The sequence below is a fragment of the Echiichthys vipera genome, assembly GCF_963691815.1.
Source record: "Echiichthys vipera genome assembly, chromosome: 20".
NCBI classification, from domain to species: domain Eukaryota; kingdom Metazoa; phylum Chordata; class Actinopteri; order Perciformes; family Trachinidae; genus Echiichthys; species Echiichthys vipera.
The window spans coordinates 23,786,008-23,806,363 of NC_139845.1; the positions used below are offsets into that span (position 1 = coordinate 23,786,008).

Consider the following 20,356-nt stretch of genomic DNA (forward strand, 5'->3'; position numbering starts at 1 on the left):
TAAATAAAAGTAATTACAAATGAATTAACTTTGATGTAGAGTAGGAGGGGCGGTGCCCTAGTGCCCTCTGTGGGCCAGCCGCCACTGCTTTTATTATCCTCCTCTCCTTTCCTCTCCTTCTCCTCTCTCCTTCCTCCTCTAGTTCCCTCTCCTCCTCACCCTCCTCTCTATTTCTGTACAGACTTTCATCTAAAACTGTCTGGTGTTCTTCCATTTTCCTTCTTCGCTCCAATCGAATTTTAAAACTGTTTGTCAGGCACTCCACTGAATGTTCTTTCTAGACTTTCAACAATCATCAAGTAGCAGAGATATAGTCTGACTAATCAATGTGTTTATGGGAATGGTATAATAATGTATTTGTGGAGATGTCAGCTCTAATCTTGACATTTTCTGTGGTATTTTATAATCTAAGTTAAATTATCACTGGGTGATCTTCTGACCTTTCCAGTTTTTGCTGTTTGACTATTGTCTGTAACCCCCTGTAACAGCCAAGCCCAGCACCATACAAATCTTTTTGTGTTTACCCGAAAATCTCTAGACAAAAAATTACTTACAAAAGTAATGATGTAATAATAATAAGTAAGTAATAATGCAGAAATACTCTGCATACATAATAGTAAAAATCCCATGATCAGAGGTTTCCTCAAAGTGGAGCTATGATGCTCTTCCTTATTTTCTGTCATGTATATATATATATATATATATATATATATATATATGTTGTTATAATGTTGGATGTTCATTCTAAACAAAACCAATACTTCAAATAATCAGGTAAACGTGTTTATGGTAAAGCAGTATAACCCCCATGAGCAGATCTGCTCAGGATACAGACGCCTTGGTTTGGGCAGTTTTTTCTGCATTCTTGGCGTCTGACATTCAGCCTTCACGGATTTTCAAATAAGGTCATCTGCTCCAGGAAAAGCATGCCGGTACGTCCATGAAGTACAGCTGTGCACAGCTCTGGTAGAATGTGCTGCTGTTTACTATATGTAGCTACATGCTAATGGTAGACATAGCTGTAATAATTGTTGCTTGTGTTGTTCATTGCTCCCTAATTTTGGACCACACTCCTGTTTGAACATGTCTGGTTTTGTTGTGTTTGGTTTATAAAGCATTATTTGTTATCTCTGATGGTAGAAAGTGCTGCTATATTCCCCCACAGTCCACCGCTTACAACATGTAGCTACATGCTAACAGCAGACAAAGCAGATATATTTGTTACTTTAGTTGTTCATTGCTCCCTAATTTCATATCACACTCCTGCTGCAACACGTCTGGTTGTGTAGTGTTAGGTTTAGAAGGCTTTATTTGTGACTTTTTACGGTAGTCAGTGTACAGCAGGCCGGCAATTTGACTGCCTTTTTGCTGTCCTGTTCCACGTATTTGCCGGCCTGATTTAGCCGCTAATGTGCCGGCTCGGACCCTACACATATTGTTCGCTCGATTTCCACGTAAATAGAGTTTTGTGGGTTGCCAGCACATTAGGCAGAGGTGTCGATGATGTGAATGGTTGTGCGAACCACAGCCAGGAGTTTTAAAGCAGAAAAGAGCTGATCACAGGAATGAGAGACAACAAGTCATCACCTGGTCATCACGTCAACCACGACAGCAAAACATCGACTGTACACATAACCGTTTTTTTTGTGGCCTTGTCAAGCCTTTTATTAGAGAGAGAGAGAGAGAGAGAGAGAGAGAGAGAGAGAGAGAGAGAGAGAGAGAGAGAGAGAGAGAGAGAGAGAGAGAGAGAGAGAGAGAGAGAGAGAGAGAGAGAGAGAGAGAGAGAGAGAGAGAGGCGACATGCAGCACCGGGCAACTCTTCTCGTTTTTTTTCCATTGTTATGAAAATGACACTGGTGTTACAGGGCTAACTTCTTCCGACGCATATGTTGTACATCACGCGTTGTGCTTCTTTTATTTTGGTGACTCATCAGCCTCAGTAGTCTTGATGAAGACCAGGACGTGCTGACCAATCAGAGCAGAATGGGTTTATCAGGAGGAGGGCTTAAAGAGACAGGCGCTGCAACAGAGCGTCTCAAACCAAGGGTGAAAAATAAAGTGTTCTTGAACATTAAAACATGTAAACATGTTCTAGTAGAAACACAAAATACAAGTATAAACCTGAGAAAGAGTGTAATAGGTCCCCTTTAAGTATCATCAACAGGGTTTTTATCACACACGCATTAATATTCTGATATAATATTCTAAGCATTTGATTTGGTAGCTAGTTGTTTTTTGATCATTTTAATTAGTGGAGTTACCCATAATCAGAATTAAATGTTATAATGTAGTGGAGTAAAAAATATAATATTTTCATTTGATGGAAATTTCATCTAGGAAGTAAAAAGAAAGTGGAAATACTCCAGTAAAGTCAAGTAAAAAAAACAGTATTTGAATTTTGAAAAAAATTTGAAAACACTAATTTTGGGACAAAATACTTGAATGTCAGATTTCAAACCCCATTTAAACAAAGGACTGCTGGCAGAGGAAGGCTCAGTCCACAGGATTAAGTTGTATTTCAGGTGTGATATGTAGGATCTATATTTAGCAGATTTTGAGAAGATCTACAACACTGCAGAGCGGGTAATGCGTTCCTGTGTATTGACTCATGGATACCATATCGTCACCAGCCTCTGATGCTTTATGTTTACTGTCATCACCAACTGTAGAGATAAATAGTGCCCTGCAATGCATGGTAACCATATAAACAGATCTTTGAGAGACTGATGGGTCGGCCTATTGTCAAACCGCAGTTTAAGCGCAGCTCCAACCTTCGTCTTTGGGCCACCCCTCAACAAGGACCCCAGTGTTTGTTATAATGTCTCACTCTCAAGTGTCTCATTCAACAGGAGATTTACAGTATGAATGAGGGCACACGATCGCACACGCTCCCTCTCTCATCCCATTCACACATGCATATACACACAATAAATACTGGCAGTCTGTGTACATCCAGAGACAGAAAGTGTCGTCTCTTGTACGACATGCTGTCATAACACCGCACGTCAGCTCTGTGGCTTGGATCAGCTGCGATGAGTTCAGAGATTCTGTAAATCAAAATCATATGTCTTCCATGAGTGGTAGAAATGCAGGGCCTGCATTAATCAAAGCTGGGAATCTAATGTCATGTCTATGCTCAGAGAACAGTTGTTTTAGTAAGCTTCAGCGTTCAGGTCCCTCAGTCTGACAACAGCAGAGCTAAACATTAAAGTGAAATTCCAGTGCAAAATCATCCCATGGTCTTTTTCAGAACTTTCATACATCAAATAAGCCATTGAGAAAGTGTTTTTCATGTATGAACGAGTCCACCGTATGTGGCTAACAGCCGTACGTGGCTAACAGTGATTAGCTCGGGGCAGTACGGTGAAGGCATAAAAAAGTCTGCTCAATAATCCTGCTCAAAATAACAGCAAACCTCTGCAGCAGCATGAGAGGAGTCCCTGCACAGAAAACAAAGCACCAATGGGCTCCTTCCTTTAAGACTGACTTTGGTTATCCACTGTAATGCACTTTACTATGAGAGGAGCTGGTACAGGGGCCAGTAGGTAAGTCTTTAAAACACTCTGGGTTCACTAACTACGTTGTTTGTGCTTTGTTTTCTGTGTAGGCACTGTTAGCCACGTCCGACAACTCTCACGGATTTCTCAGTTAATAGTTCATACCTGAAAAAAACGATGTCTCGATGTCTCGATGTCTCGATGGTTTATTTGATGTATGTAAGTGCTGAAACAGACCATGGGATGATTTTGCACCGGAATTACACTTTAAAGCTCAGCGCAGTTGGAGGGGAAATAAGCTCAGGTGTAACCCCTACAATTAACACTCTAAAATGTACAGCTCCATTTGAAAACAACATTTTTGCCTAAACTTTTTGTTTCACATTCAATTTCTTTTTTTTTTTTTGTTGCACGTTCTGGGCCTGCCTGTGAAAAACAATAAAGACTTTGTGGCTTTTAATAGACTCAAAACATATTCAGAAGCCTCAGAAACGTGTGGTGTTCTGAATGAGCTTTGAGATAATTGAAAAAAAAAAAGGAAATCCGTTTGTGAACAGTCAGAAAATCACTCCATCATTTCCCAGATGCATTGTGTCAACATGTTAGGGCACTAATTCATTTAAAGTTGCGTCATCGTACTTTGATTAAAGAGCGGTCCTTTTCGGTTCCTTTCTTCCTTTTGATTTGGACTCTATTTATTTGGTTTCGGCGTGGACACAGCTGGGCTCAATGTGTCGATCGTTCGGTGCCCTCTGTGAATGTCTGGTGCACTTGCCTGAGTTTATTTTTCTTCTGATGCGTCCTTTTCATTCCACGGCGAGATCTGAGCGGCGGCTGCGCAGTGGGGAGTCAGCGACCGCAGTGTGTTACAGAGAGGTCCAACATGTAACAGACAGGAGGTGGGAGGCAAGACAGACAGGAAGGGAAGGGGCAGAGAAACTGAGGCAAAGTTTAAAAAGCTCACATGGGGCTATTCAGTCTACATTAATCAAAGCCACTTGATTTGTGTTCAGATAAGGGAACAAAAAGTTAGATAAATTAAAGGATGGTTTCAAATTTAGTAAGGTTACCCTTAAATAATACCAGTCCTCATACTGACCATGACACATTGACCCTCCTAATGTGAGTAATAGGGGGCAAACTCCACAGTCCTCCTTCTGTGCAAAGATATATTCAAATGTTGATCCAATATAAAAAGATTCTGCATAGGAATGTAGAATCTGTATAACCCGACTCCACCAGATGGCTTGATTCGCATGACTCTCATTTGCTCAGCATATCCATCTGGGAACTCTGGTTTGGAGATCTTTTGGGAAGGGGCGAAAATACTGGTTGCTGATTGGATAAACCATCACCAACATACGGGCCAAATCAACCAATCAGATTAACTGAGCATATGACGTTCACATACACATACACACATACACAACAAACATTGAGGAAAAGTAAACAGAAAGTAAACAACATGTGGGTAAAGGGTATTTTCCGTTTGTGTAACATGAATTTACGGATCAAAGGCCCAATTTCAGGAGCTCGGTCCATATTCAACAGAAGGATCCAGAGAAAAAAGAGTTAGTGAGTGGCTTGCGCTCCATAGCCGCTCATCTCATCTGTGGAAGCCTCCATGTTGTTTACACTGAACACTCTCTTCTCGTCTCATCACACTTAAATCCGCCTCAAAACCAACGCTGACTGGTTTGGTCGCTTGGCAAACTTCTTTAAATTTTCTCCACCCCACAATACCAGACTGATCTACGAGTAAAATATAATGGAGGTCAGTGATCATGATGGGCTCACAAGGCTAGAATCTGTACACGATATGGGTAACAGAAGCCGTCTGGTTTATAGTCAGAGGCTTTGTTTGCATGCTGGTACAGAGTCCGCATGGAGAGCAAAAGAGGTGGAAATGCATCAGCCGAAATGCAATCATGGAACCCAAAGACAACGACTTAGCTTTTTATTAGCTTTTTGTTATTATCTATCTGCATTCAAATGCAGTTATCTGTTTAGACGGTAGAGACGATGTGTCTTAACTCCAACTTTATTGTCGTGTCTCGAGTTGCTAATCGGACTGTAAACAATGACCACTATTCAGAAGAGGGTGTCATGGTCTGGATATCTGCTGATTACACTGGAAAGCACACCAAAAGAGACTATAACATTGGAAGATACCCTCATATAAGCTTTAGTGAACTTAATGTATTTTTGCACAGAACGAGAACTGTGGACCGTGACATTGAACCCCATCTCTTACATTAGAATCATGTGTAGGGATCACAGGACAAACAGGAAGAGAAATAACAATGTACAAATGTAAATACTGCAGCGGCGTGCACAGACTTTTGGAAGGGCTGGGGCAAAAAGGAGTGTCAGGTTAGGAACAGAAGAGACAGTCTGGTTTCTCACCCTTTGTGCTTTCATGGCAGTAGTAATAGTAGTTTCCCTCATGAGTAAACTTTCCACAAATCTTGTCATAAATGTCTCATTAATGGATATCTCTTTGAAATTACCTTCTTCACTTGTTTGTATCTTCACTTATCAGTTTTTTGTTTCCCCGCTTGAGCCTCCCACTCTCACTCTTCAACCCCAGCTCCCTTCTTCTCCCCCCTGATGTGTCAGACACATCCTCGTTGTGTCTAAACAAAATTTTACGCAAGTTTACACAAGCACAATCAAACAAAACGAAGGGGCTCTGCTTGAAACTTGCAAAATGGCCCTGTGGCCTGTGTTTATGCAGAAATGTTGGCAGAGATCAATTGACTTGGAGACAGCTATATTTCTTCTTTTCTCTGTCTCTCTCTCCCTAAAAATTAAATACATCAGTCATATTAATGACATATGTTAAACCATGAGATTTTCTTAAAACAGTGTTAGGAAGTGAAATGAAAACAAGGCCCAGAGTTCAGCGAGGACACAACGACTTGTGCAGCACTAATACGTCAGTATATTTACACTGGAACTGGAGGGTTATGGGTGTGAGTTCACTAGATAACGAAGTCAGCTTCAAGGTTTGATTGCACTCTCATTCATGCACCATCAATGTTGCATTCAGTGAAAATGAACACCATAATACAGCTGAGATGATGAGGTTTGTGGGCGGCTCTGCATTTACCTAGCCTCGTCAGACCATCCTGATCTCTGAGCTCCATTGTATTTTACCTTCAGATCAGTCCGGTAACGTGCGGCGGAGAAAATTTCGAGAAGTTTGAACAGCGATCGAACCAATCAGTGTTGGTTTTGAGACGGATTTAAGTGTGATGCAATGAGAAGCAACTGTTCAGTGTAAACAACATGGAGGCACCTGAAATTCTGCCTTATATCTGTAGATTCGGACAAACGGCAAATATCCTTTACTGACATGCTGTTTACTTTCTGAGCTTTGCCTCGATGCTGTTAGAACGTCATACGCTTTGTTGATTTGGCCCGTATGTTGGTGATAGACAGATGGTTTATCTAATCAGCAACCAGTATTTTCGCCCCTTCCCAAAATATCTCCAATCGAGAGTTCAGATGGATGATCCCAAATGTGTTTTCAAAGTGTATTACTGTATGTGCTAAGTATAAATGTGGTATGGTTGGAATCTTGGATATGGGTTAGTTAGGTTGGCCGTGAGGGTAGATCACTTAAATACAATGAAAAACTGAACCTGTGCATATCCATCCAGGATGAGCTCTATTAAAGTAAACTTGAACCCCAGGCTGGAACAGGTGTCGACCGGACTGTCTCCCCTAGGGTGGTGGTGGGGGCTTGGCGGCCAGTTCAAAGATGCTTTCCTTTGCTGGCTTTACTTGACTCACATAGAAGGTGGGGTGAACATGAAGGAACCGGTTTCGACCGGACGGCGGACTGGAACTCAGGCGCAGGTGTCGACTGGACCGCCGACTGGAACTCGGGAACAGGTGTCAACCGGAACGCCGACTGGAACTTGGGAGACCGGGAGGCCTGTGAACAGAGATGTCTGACCATGGTCTGGAAGGGATGGGGAGCGGCTGGAGAAGACCCATGCGGGACCTGGACGACGTTTTATTCCGGGCACAGACCGAACACGCCTCTACGTAGACCTGGAACTCGATGGATGTTTGGCCCCCTCAAGCCAATGCCTACACTCCTCCAAAGCGAGCTTCACTGCCAGCAACTCCCGACATCATAGTTTCTTTCTGCTTTTGACAGTCGCCGTGACAAAAAGGCACAGGGATGCATCTTGCCGTCCTGTTCTGAGCGTTGAGACAGGACTGCCCCTAATCCTTCATTGGAGGCGTCCACCTCCACCCCAAACTGGCGCTGTGGGTCTGGCATGGTGAGGATGGGAGCCAAGTTGAAGCGGTGCTTAAGTGTCTGGAAGGCCTTCCCTGCCTCTGGAGACCAGCAGAAACGCACCTGGGAGGAGGTAAGAGCGTGAAGAGGAGAGGCTATAACGCTGAAGTCTCTGACGAGCCGCTTGTAAAAGTAAGCAAATTCCAAGAATTGCTGAACTTTGTTGCGGCTGTCAGGTGTAGGCCAATCTGCCACAGCGCTAACTTTAGCCGGATCCATTTGCACTCTTCCAGGGGCTACAATGAAGCCCGGGAAGGAGACGGTGTTGGCATGAAACACACTCCTTTCAGCTTTAACATACAGGTCATTGTCCAAGAGTCTCTTCAAAACCTGATTTACATGATTCTGGTGAGTGTCACGATCGGGAGAATAGATTAAGATATTGTCAGGGTAAACCAACATGAAATGGTCAAGGACGTTTCTTAGAATGTCATTGATCATTGAACACAGAGGGGGGAGTGGTAAGTCCAAAGGGCATGACCCTGTATTCATAGTGACCGCTGGGTGTGTTGAATCCAGTCTTCCACTCGTCACCCTCTCTAATTCGGACCAGATGATAAGCGTTGCGCAGGTCCAACTTGGTGAATATTTTGGCCTGTTGAAGCTTGTCAAAAACAGTAGACATGAGGGGAACGGTTCCTTATAGTGATGTCATTAAGTGGGCTGTAGTCGATGCAGGGTCTCAAGGACCCGTCTTCCTTCTTTAAGAAGAAAAACCCTGCCGCTGCTGGAGACAATGCAGGACGAATTAAGCCTGCTTCTAGTGACACCCAGATGTAATTATCATACTGTGTTGTGACACTAGGGCTCTGGAACTGGGGGAACTTTTCATGCCTTTAGTGGGATAGTATAGATGAAGAGAGTGACAGAAAATGGGAGAGAGAGGGGGCCCGGTGTCTGCCTCTGTGAACAGGGCGCCTTGGCATGACCTGTTTCATAGAGGTCTCTTGACCTCTGATCTCAACATATCTGAATGAAATGGGTTCTATGGGTACCCACATGCCTCCCCTTTACAGACATTTTATGATAAACCAGACAGTTTGGGGCAAACACATGCAGTATTTCTTTCACAAATGGAGTTTTTGAATATTTCTGCATACTGGGGTCCATTAAAAGTGTTGAATTACATAAATTGGGTCTGACTGGAAAGATGAGACTCTTAAGGATTCAATGAGCCCAATTGTGTTCATGTGTGATGATGTCAGTCTCCATAGTAATGGAAACTTTTTTTTAACCTTGACCTCACTATAAAATGAGCTGTTGTGACCTCTGGGATAATCACAGCCTCGTGAAACTTTACAACCACAAACTAGAGACCTGCAGCATTCAGAGGATGCATTTCTTTCCTAGGTAACAATAGCAATTAACAATTAACAATTAAGGGGGGTTCTGAGCAGTTTCCAGAACAGAAGTGCTTGCTGAAAATGCAATTCTTTGATCCAAAATCAGAGCATGTATTTTTCAGTGGTGTTCCTCTTAACAACTTATGAGACATTAGTGAGCATGAGAATGGCCTTCATATACTTCCATCATGACGCTCTTATACACTCCAAACTTTCAACATTTGAACAAAGGCTTAAAAACACAATATGTATTGCAGATTAGTAGATCTTGACTCAGTGCTGAGCTGCATCTAAATTGATCTTTAGGTTTCACTTTACAAGGAGGAGTCAAGACATGATTATTAGTTCCCCTAAACCTTGATTGAAACCATTAGCTAAAAGCATGTATAGGCTCAATTATTTATTTTTTTCTTTCTGTGTCTTTTCTTTTTTACTTCTCCACAGTATGTCTGTTTGTGTAACCTACACACACACACACACACACACACACACACACACACACACACACACACACACACACACACACACACACACACACACACACACACACACACACACACACACACACACACACACACACAAACATCCCTTGACGCCTGTTAGAGTCAGTTGATGGTGTTACATGTTTTCAGTTCACTTCAGCCCATCAAAATGCCCCATTGGAAATTTACTGGCCTTTCAGTTGCACAGTGGGGCCCTATAAACACAGTCGTGCATCAATACATGCACGTATCACACTCACACACACATACTGTAGATGCTCACGTTGTGTGTGTGTGTGTGTGTGTGTGTGTGTGTGTGTGTGTGTGTGTATGAGCGTGCATGCATGGCCCTTGCATTCCTGACTCTGGTGTCATCCCTCTCATTGGACATTATCCAGCACACAAACTTTCATTGACACAAGTGACTCAATTGGCTTCTATTTCGCCATGCTGCCTTGGTTGACGTCATCTCTCTCTCTGTGTCTCCCTCCATCCTTACAGACGTGGACGAGTGTGTGGACAACAACGGTGGATGCCAGCAAGTGTGTGTCAACACCATGGGGAGCTACGAGTGTCAGTGCACAGAGGGCTTCTTCCTCAGCGACAACCAGCATACCTGCATCCACCGCTCTGATGGTAAGAGTGGAACAGAGAGATAGGGGACTGTGAGAGCTGTTTTCTTCCACTTCATTTCAGGATTAGAGAAAGCTGCCTGATGCTCCTTGCTCAATCTTTCTAAAATGGGTTTTGGGGTTACTAGATCAATTTGCTAAAATGACTTGAAAATGTGACAAGGCATTCATTTACAATAGTTGGAGTGAATTAATGCAAATTAATTGAAAAGAAATCGACAGATTGGTGCTGCGTTGCTCTACTCAGTGCTAACTAAAAGGAAGAGTTGTTTGTCCCACTTGGCCTGTGTTCACCTGGTTTGAACATCCACCCTGAGTGGAGTGATCAGATCACAGGTGGTCCGCTCTCGGTATATCTGTTCACACCTGGCAGCAGAATGCGTCCTCATATGCGTCTTCAGTGACCACATGATCGGTTGTCAATCCAAATAAACACGTACAACTTTTCCGTTTGGATATAGATGTGTTGTGTGTCAAGTTAGTCAGTTAGTTCGCTGTCAAGTAACGTTGAATGTGTCGTTATACATTTTTCGGCATATTAGCTGGTTAGCTAACGTCTGTTTATTACAACCTCGGTTAACTCCCACTGCATCTGTATTGTTAACTGATTTTAACGCCCGTCATTGTTGTAAGTTAATAATTATGAAGGAAATAATGATGAACACATTGTGAAACGAAACAACGATTGTGGGTTTATTATTTGTGTATGAGGCTCCCCTTTTTCATGTCTCATGTAATTAGCTTCTGCTTCACTAGTCTATAGTAGGTTTCATGTGGGCAGAGCCACAGCGCCCCTATGTAAATCTGTGGTCAGATATGTAACTGCAGCTAGCTGTTAGACAGCTGTGGGGGGAGAAATAAATCTGCACGTCATGACAGGTCCAAGGAAAGACTCCACTACACCTACAATATTATTAGTCCTCATTAGGCAGTGGTGGAAGAAGTACTCAGAGCTTTTACCTTAGTCAAAGTAATAATACTGTACTATATAAGTCAAAATCCTTCACAAAAAAGTATGCAGAAATGCCTGTTTCAGAATATGTTATTGGATTATAATGAATTCATATAAATGTCTAATGTTGCAGCTGATAAAGGTATGGCTATTTTTTCTTACACTATATACCGCTGTGTAGTTTATTTTATAACAATATATCCATTTTATTTGTTGATGATATTTTCTATTAATAATCTGAATCTTTGAAGTAGCTAGTAACGGAAGTTACCCAATAAATGTAGTGTAGTAAAAAGTACAGTATTTCCTCTGAAATATAGTGGAGTATGAGTGTAAAGTAGCATAAAATGGAAATACTCACGTAAGGTAAAATTACCTCAAAATTGTATTAAGTACAGTCTTTGAGTAAATTCACTCAGTTACTTTCCACTACTGGCAGTAGGCCGCAGCAGCTCCAGCTGGGCCAAGGCCGTTTAAGCAGCCTAGCCCTGCTGCCATTAAGAGGACACTGGTCAAGTCCCTGGAAAAGACGCCTAGTTGGTACGACAAGGTCACAGATCATTTTCTTGAAAAGGAAAGAAGGGTAGAATTTACATATAAATAAACAAACACATTTATGATGTAGGCCGGAAAAATGAGCTTCCCCTCCTTCAAAGACCAGCAGCAGCCACTGGTGTATTGGTAGTTGAAGTTAATGCTTATTAATGTGATTTATTTTCATTTATTATTTATGTATAATAATATATTTTTTTATTTATATATTTATTCAGTTTATTTTGTGTGTGTCTGTATTATACTGGTTTATTTAAGGTACTTAAGTACAGAATGAACTGAGTGTAGAGAAATGCTGATGTCTGTGGTGTCTGTAAAAGGTCTGTCAGATTTGTTTTCTGTGGTTTGTTTATTTGGAGCTGCCATTGTTTGTTCTTGTTGTGTCATGTTTAAATGCATGTTCCTTATGTGTAAGAGTCAATGTTTATGTGGATGTTGTGTGTATGCCAGAGCCCAGACGAATAGCTGATGCTGCCGTGGGTGCAAATGGGGATCCTAATAGATAAAATAAATACAAATTGAGCAATATACTATCCATACCATGACCTTTGAACCTTTTGAACATGAAACTACTTCAGTCTCCACACATTTATATCCCAGCTTTTTGCAGGGCCTCCTAAAAAAGAATGTCCCCTGTCTGTGTGACCCTTTGACAGGCTCTCTGGATCACAGGGAGAGATTTGAGGGCACTGACATCATGCGTCTGGCTTGGTCGGTCGCCCTCCACACCCACAGTGAATTGGATTTCTTAAAATCCTTTGACCCTTCTACCCTGGCATTCCTGACCCATTGCCCCTGTTACTGTTTAATTTATGGGCTCAATCTGCAAGGCCGAGGGGTGCTGAAGGAGCGGTGATCCCTAGGTGAGGAGGGGTTGCTTTCTCCTTCCCTCAACGCTCACACACATTTTCTGAGCACAATGCTCAGATGCATGCCTCCGTGAATGGGGACAGTGTGGCAAAGAAGTTCAAAGACAGACGAGAGGACAGTCATCTGTCATCTTTGCGATGGCATGAAAGGGAGACACTGGAGGAATGCAGTGCAGGATAAAGACTGAGGGGGAGAGAGGGGCCAGAGAGATCAAATACAGGAAGAGGTTGCAACAGAGTGACCTCTCCTTTATCCTCTCCCGCTTTTCCCTGGATGCTCACAGTGTCGGTGTGGTCAGTGTGGAGGCGTGTTAGGAGCCAGTGTCAGGATGTTAGAGGATTCCTTGTGGAGACATTCAGAGAAAGAGGTGAAAGAGATGCAGAAATAGAAGCGTGTTTGCTCACTCGAAACCCCATAAACCAGCATGAATATATCTCGCTTTCCTCCCTCTCTCTTCTCCTCTCCTACAAAACTATTTCTGCAGGTTTTCGGTACAGAATTAAGGTGACAGCCATTAAGAGTTCTCACTTTGTATGGTGGATTAGAAAAATTGCACTACAGAATGAGACCAAAACATAAAAGTGAGTCTCCAAATTCCATTGACTTATTCCCTGATCTTTTTAATTCCTTATTATTTGAAAAAGCCTAAAAGTATTTAATTAAACCATATATTTATTTAAATCCAATTTAATGTCAGTAAATATTTTCTAGATCAAAACAGTTACTGTGTAATTCCCGCTCCTGTCAGAGGGATGTTCACGGTAAACTATGCTTGTGGTATATTCCTGTTGCCCTGCTCTGCTCTGGCAGGATGTTCTGAGCCTTTAACCACCAGCACACATTACACAGCCCCCACCCCATCCAGAGATCCTCAATCAGACACTTGTCTCCTGCACAGGAATAGCAGCAGCATCCCAGTGTCCCACAGGAATCTCCTTGCAGACGTTTTTTCCATCTTCCTGTCCATGGCCCCCTTCTCTCCCTGCTTCATCATGTCGCTTTTTATTCACTTCTCTTCCAAAATTTCTACCTTAAACCATATTATGATCTCTCACACTCCTAGACAGCTGTTTAAAGAGGACCAATCTGACAAGTAATACACATACTGTACAATATTACACTCACACATTTTAGATGTGGTCTACTAATTGGGCTGAAATAATGAAAACATCATGTTATGACACATTGGATTCATGCCGTGACTTTAGGAGGGGGCCGACCCCTAGGTTAGGAACCACTGGACAAAACTACTTCACTGTATATAAAATGGTATCTATTAGCTCCACCTAGACCAATGACATAGTAATACTCATTGCTCAGTAGCGAGCACACTTAAAAAAAAAGCCTTTTAAGGTGTAATATATGATAATATATCACTCAGAGCATTCTGCTAAACAAGCACTTTTACTTTGGATATTTCAAGTACAATTTGCTAATTATACTACTGTACTTTTACTTAAAGCTATGGTCTACATTCTGAAAATCAGTTGAGCCTCTGAGACCCCCCAAAACCAACACACACACACACACACACACACTAATTAAGTAGGCAGGCAGCTTAGTAGAACAATGTTTTTTTATCACTCTACATCGTCCTCTATCCTCGGGGCTCTTTTACTTTTGCCGGGTAATGTTAGAGTTTCCACAACTTCGATTGTTCCACGGTCTCAAGCCCAGTTCAGACCAAATATTCATGATTTGACTCAAACCGGCCGATGTTGTTGCCTGCCACTCCACTTGTCCAGTCGCCAGCAGCTGGTTTTAGAACGTAAGGCACGTCACATGTTTCAACAGCCAGTTAACTTGTAGCAAAGTCTGCTGGTCAAGTCCTCTACAAACTGTCAGCTGGTTAAAAAATGGCAGTTTTGGATTGAGGCTCAACTAGTGTGCGAGAGCGAAAGAAGAAGAGACAGAGAGAGAGAGGGTCAAGTGAGCAATACAATAAGAGAGAGGGCAAAGGAAAAAGCAGTGAAAGCAGCTGTAGAAAGTATGTCACAATCTCTTTGCTCAAATATTTTATGATTCTACAATTTAAAGTTAGAACAGAAGTGCAGAGTGTTGTTGCTATGGAGATGATACACCGTCTCCTCTTGTTGGTGTGAATTGGCACGTGTCAGAACGTTGCAGAACTGCACATTGCAAGTAGTTACAAGTTTCAACTTGTCTCCTTGCGAATCTTTGGTCTGACCTGGGTTTAGCATTCACACTACCTGATGATAGCTACTGTCGCCATTTTGTTAAGTTTCGAGTTATTTTGTTGACTTGCCCGTTATCGAAATGATTTCTGGTAAGAATTGATGTGGTGTTATGTTATATGTGAAGGGCTTTTATTGTGAAAGGTCAGAACAAAGCAGTGGTGCTGTAATGCTCTACTGCTGACAGTGTGGAAGGTAATAAATAGTTTGCCATCTTGGTTTAGACCACGACCCAGTGACAGACAGGAGATTGTGTCGAGTGGCAAACAAGAGATGGTACCTGGTAGCAGACAGACAGACTGTGGTGGTACCACTGTGGTGGTACCACAGAATGGCATAGTGAAAGCGAGGCTTATAGGGCAGCAGCCTAAATGTGGTTAGTGTCTTTCTAATTGTGTAAATGCAGCCATTAAATTGTGCATCAACATTTCCTAATGATAAGTTAAAACAGGAGAAGTTATATATTACTACTTAAAGTAAATCTGAGTACTTTTCATCTGATTGAATCTCACATAGTCACGCGACTCTGAAAAAAACTCTTTTCTTTACAAATCCTGTGAAAATTGCTGACCATATTGCTCAAAGTATCCATATGAATTTGTACATTTGGCAAAATGGTACAGGAGGTTTTGGACTCACAGTATAATCATATTTATCATGCAGCCATTTCTTTTCATGCAAAAACCTAATCAGTTTCTGTGAGAACAGTGTATACACACATGTGGTCAGAGGTGCTGTCTAACCTTCCCTTCACTCAGCTTCTGCTCAGAACCCCAGCCATTATGCGAGTAAGCTGATGTGTGTGTGTGTGTGTGTGTGTGTATGAGAGAGCGAGGTGTGTGCGCGCGTGTGTGTGTACATTACGTGTACTTAGATGATCTCCTGTAGGTAAAACCCTCCGTCGCATCTTCTCCCTATGTGGGTTGACCTCATCACCCTCATTTCCAACATACACATTACCACCAATACAAGATAAGCCTTTATTGATCCTCAGAGATTGTCCACTGTTAATCTCACCTTGACATTCCATGTTTACCACAACCTCAACAGTCAGGATTTCTGTGGTGTGTGTATGTGGAAGACAGTGTGAGAAGGAGAGACAGTTTGTGTTTCAGTGCTGAAGCTGAGATTGAGATTGTTGCTCTGCAAATGTTAAGTGTCAGCTCGCGGCTCATTTCTTTCTCACTGACACTCGCCTGGAGGATAATAAAGCCTAGCAACAATTGTTTGTTCCATTATGGTGTGTTTCCACTCTGTTGTGATTCGCAGCTCTGTCTGAAGCACATCCAGGAGAGAACCAAGACTTTGGCCCCCAAGCTCCCAATCTGGAGTTGGGAAACAGCTCTCGCAGCAAATGTTCCTGGACTGTCATGATGTGGGAGGGCTATGACCACATGAGTCAGGTATGGCTCACAGGTCCAATGGTGACATGCATGTAGAATGGAGAATCTCATTTCCTGTTTGGGAGATTTGGGGATCTTTAAAATGGAGGACCAGGTCGGTCACTGCAAGTTTTGGGTTACCTGCTGTCTTTGAAAAAGGATAGTGCTGAGTTTGTGCCATCAATAATTATAGTGTAGGTCTCATTTAATAAAAACAGTGTATGTGTAATTTAAAGAAACCCCTGTGTGTGATTTGCAGCAGCAGTGCAGAGGTTGACTAGTTGCAGTATAAGATATCAAATTGGTGCCTCTGTCTGTCTGTCCGCCTCTGTCTGATTTATTAATTGTGCCTTTTGGACAATGTAGTCACTGCCAAAACAGAGTGAAAACAATACGCTTGTAAATTCTTCTCTGAGCTCAACACCAAAATTCCTGGCAAAGTTGGAGTTGGCAGTAAGTTGGGAACTTTAAACACCATCTCATGCGGATACCAGGCTTGGCGCTCCAAGAGAATGTTTGGTTGCAGGAGTCTCTGTGAACTGTGGAACACGATGACTGAGCGATTCATAATAGTGGGTGAGAAAAATAAACCATTTTGATCAGAAAACAGTTGAGAAAGAATCCCAATGCTTTGGAAAATGTCACTCTGTTTTATTTTGAAGTTCCATTTTTTTAGAGGCCTTTAAGTTTGCAGCACAGCGAGACTGTGGCTCAGTGGGATTTACAGGCTGAGTCGGCAGGGATGACAATGGTCCGTCAGCAGCTCCTGGAAGGCTGTATGTAGGGATTACAATCAATGGGATGTAACGCCCTGTGCAATGTCATGGCTGGTAACTCTTTCACATGCTGCTCAGTGTTGCGGGACTTTAAGGCTAGAAATAACAATTATTTTAATTACAGCGCAAAATAGTCCCATGGTCTTTTTCAGCACTTATATACATCAAATAAGTATGTCTGAAATAGTATGCTGAAATATTAATGCTGTTTGTATGTACAAGAACCAAGTGTAGTAGAGGGGTTAAAGTGTACGGTCCCATGTTGTAAAAAGTGAGATTTCCGTGTCTTTTTTTATGATAAAGCAGGTGTTGGGGCTATATAAATACTGTGAATTTAGAATTCAGAAACTGTGCCTTTAAACGAGCCGTCAGGACTTCTGGACTGTTGATGATGATGTCACAACTATACTTAAAACGGCATCTCAGAATGGTTGTAAACAACAGGCGACAAGACACTTGCAGGTGGCAGAACGCGAGCAACTTCCACTGACCTGAAGCCATCCAGCTTCTACTTTTAAACAGTGTTACAGAGTCAAATCATCATCATCAAATAAGCCATCGAGACAGTTTTTTTTCGTTCATTAACTATTAACGGAGAAATCCGGGAGAGTTGCTAACAGTCAAACGTGGCTAACACTGATTAGCTGCAGGAGTACGTTGAAGGCATTCAAACGTCTTTTAACCACTAATACTGCTGAAAATAACAGCAAACCTCTGCAGTAGCATAAGAACAGTCCCTACACATAAACAAGCAAACCCAGAGTTTATTAAAAGACTGTTTTAAAGACTTACCTACTGGCCCCTGTACCAGCTCCTCGCATAGTAAAGTCCATTCATGCGGATTACCAAAGTCAATCCCAAAGGAAGGAGCCCATTGGTGCTTTGTTTTCTGTGTAGGGACTCTTCTCATGCTGCTGCAGAGGTTTGATGTTATTTTCAGCAGTATTAGTGGTTAAAAAAGACGTTTTAATGCCTTGTCCGTACTGCCCCGAGCTAATCAGTGTTAGCCACGTCCGACTGTTAGCGACTCTCCCGGATTTCTCCGTTAATAGTTCATACACAAAAAAACTCTCTTGATGGCGTAGTTGATGTATGTAAATGCCGAAAAAGACCACAGGATGACTTTGCGCCAGATTTACACTTTAATAGTCCAAAGTGCTTTCTTTAAATCCCTCGTTTTTTGCAGCATACCTCCAGACACTGAATGTATTCAGTTTATCTTCACATTTGAGAAGCTGGGTCAAAAGAATGTTTGGCATTTTTGCTTGAAAAACAAAAAGGACCCTTTTGCATTTTTGAGTTGAATTGGAAACTCAAAGGGAGAATGTTTCTTTGCTTTTGATCTGATTTTTCATCATAAAACATTCCTTGCAATTACATTAGTATTGTAATTACAAATGCAGCACGACAAACAGTCCCTACCCATTGGTATCCTCACTCAGCCACACTTTACTGACTGAGTCAATAAAAGTCTATGTTGCATTTGTAAACATTAATAAATGGTTAACAAAATACCAAAGGCAGATATACAGACGTTTTAATGTGTTTATTAACATACAGTATTTTTTAGGAATCACGTAAAATGACATTTTTTTATTGTTACAACTGGATTTTACTATGTTCATCAGTCATCATCTGTGCAGTTTGATAGCCCACAGGAGTAGTTATGGTTGTTGACATATACTGATTAAAAGTAAATTATAGTGTGTTAAAAAACCATTCAATACATATTTAGATAATGCTTATGAATACCTATTTTTTTTGTTTTAGAAATAATGACATAACTGAAACATGATATTCGTATACAGTTTGTTATGTGTTAAGAGTGAGGAAGGCAAAGAGAGCAATGGATTATGGGAGCATGGGATGGGGGAGTTGTGAATTTCAGGGGAGAGAAAGAGAAAAATAAACAGAGAGAGACAAACAGTGTAGTGGACCAATGAGAGCTGCGTGCGTTTATTTAGAGTTGTGTGATGTGAGGAAGTAGACTGAGGCTGAGACTCCTGCCACACACACACACAGACACACACATACACACACACACACACACACACACACACACACACACACACACACACACACACACACTTAGACATGACGCGTAGACATGTATTCATGAACACACTCGGCAACATGCATGTACTCTTCATGAAGGAGGAATTCTCACTTTAAACAAACCAAAGCAGGAAATTGGAGGCACAGGGAGCTTTGAAATGACGGCCCAGGGGCATGTGGGAAGTCTTAAGTACAGGGAGCTCTGACTACCTGGCTGTTATCATCATCAATTACAAACATCATCAAAAGACAGAAACACTTCAGCTGTCATACACCTAAGCACTTCAAGCTCTGTGTGTCTGTCAAATAATGTAAATTCTCACCAGTTGTTGTTTGAGAAACCCTAATGTGTGTAGAAGCACGTCATTAGACGGGACACTGAGCTTTAATCTGTATTTTAGTACGCTGTCTGACTGTATAGACCCTACAGGTAATACTTTTAGAGCTAAGAGTTTGAGTTCATGAAAAACAACTTTGATTTAGATGTGTAGTCTGTTATCCCGTAGGAATGGTAGAAGATTTCAATCATGTACTGTATTTGGAGAGTTGGTGATAAGGTGACCGTATATTCAGCCAACTCGCTCGCTTCTGAGACAACTGAATAGAAATGGCAAGATTCTGCAAGATTTAATACCATTAAAAAGACGGGCTTTTGCTTTTGCTTAAATGAAAGGATAAGGTTTTTGTTAGGAAAGATGGTAAAATTGTGTTAACTGCACTTGTTTACGTACACTGAACACAGGCAAAGGTCATTTGGCTGAAATATTAATCCTGTTTGTATGTACAAGAACCAAGTGTAGTAGAGGGGTTAAAGTGTACGGTCCCATGTTGTAAAAAGTGAGATTTCCGTGTCTTTTTTTATGATAAAGCAGGTGTTGGTGCTATATAAATACTGTGAATTTAGAATTCAGAAACTGTGCCTTTAAACGAGCCGTCAGGACTTCTGGACTGTTGATGATGATGTCACAACTATACTTAAAACGGCATCTCAGAATGGTTGTAAACAACAGGCGACAAGACACTTGCAGGTGGCAGAACGCGAGCAGCTTCCACTGACCTGAAGCCATCCAGCTTCTACTTTTAAACAGTGTTACAGAGTTCAAATAAAAACGTGTTGTGTTTGGGGTTGAGCTGCCTGATATACAGCAGAAGGTGTAGGGTTTTAGCGATTTCCTTCAGAAAACACTTAATGTATCAATTCAATTCAATTCAATTCAATTTTATTTATAGTGCCAAATCATAACAAAGGTTATCTCAGGACACTTTACAGAGAAGTTAAAGACCACATATCCAGGTGAACCTGTG

The 20,356-nt window shown here is 41.7% G+C and overlaps 2 protein-coding genes across 2 annotated transcripts in view; both read left to right on the forward strand.

Moving 5' to 3' along the window:
- The window catches only part of scube1 (signal peptide, CUB domain, EGF-like 1), a 137,889-nt gene that overhangs the window by 25,105 nt on the left and 92,428 nt on the right, over positions 1–20,356 (forward strand). Inside the window, exon 4 of the mRNA XM_083935270.1 lies at positions 10,139–10,273. Coding sequence (XP_083791396.1) covers positions 10,139–10,273 — 135 coding nt within the window. The remainder of the gene's footprint in view (positions 1–10,138; positions 10,274–20,356) is intronic.
- Positions 9,942–20,356, forward strand: part of mpped1 (metallophosphoesterase domain containing 1) — a gene marked incomplete at both ends in the record, with an annotated part of 219,862 nt that continues 209,447 nt past the window's right edge. Inside the window, one exon of the mRNA XM_083935273.1 lies at positions 9,942–9,961. The remainder of the gene's footprint in view (positions 9,962–20,356) is intronic.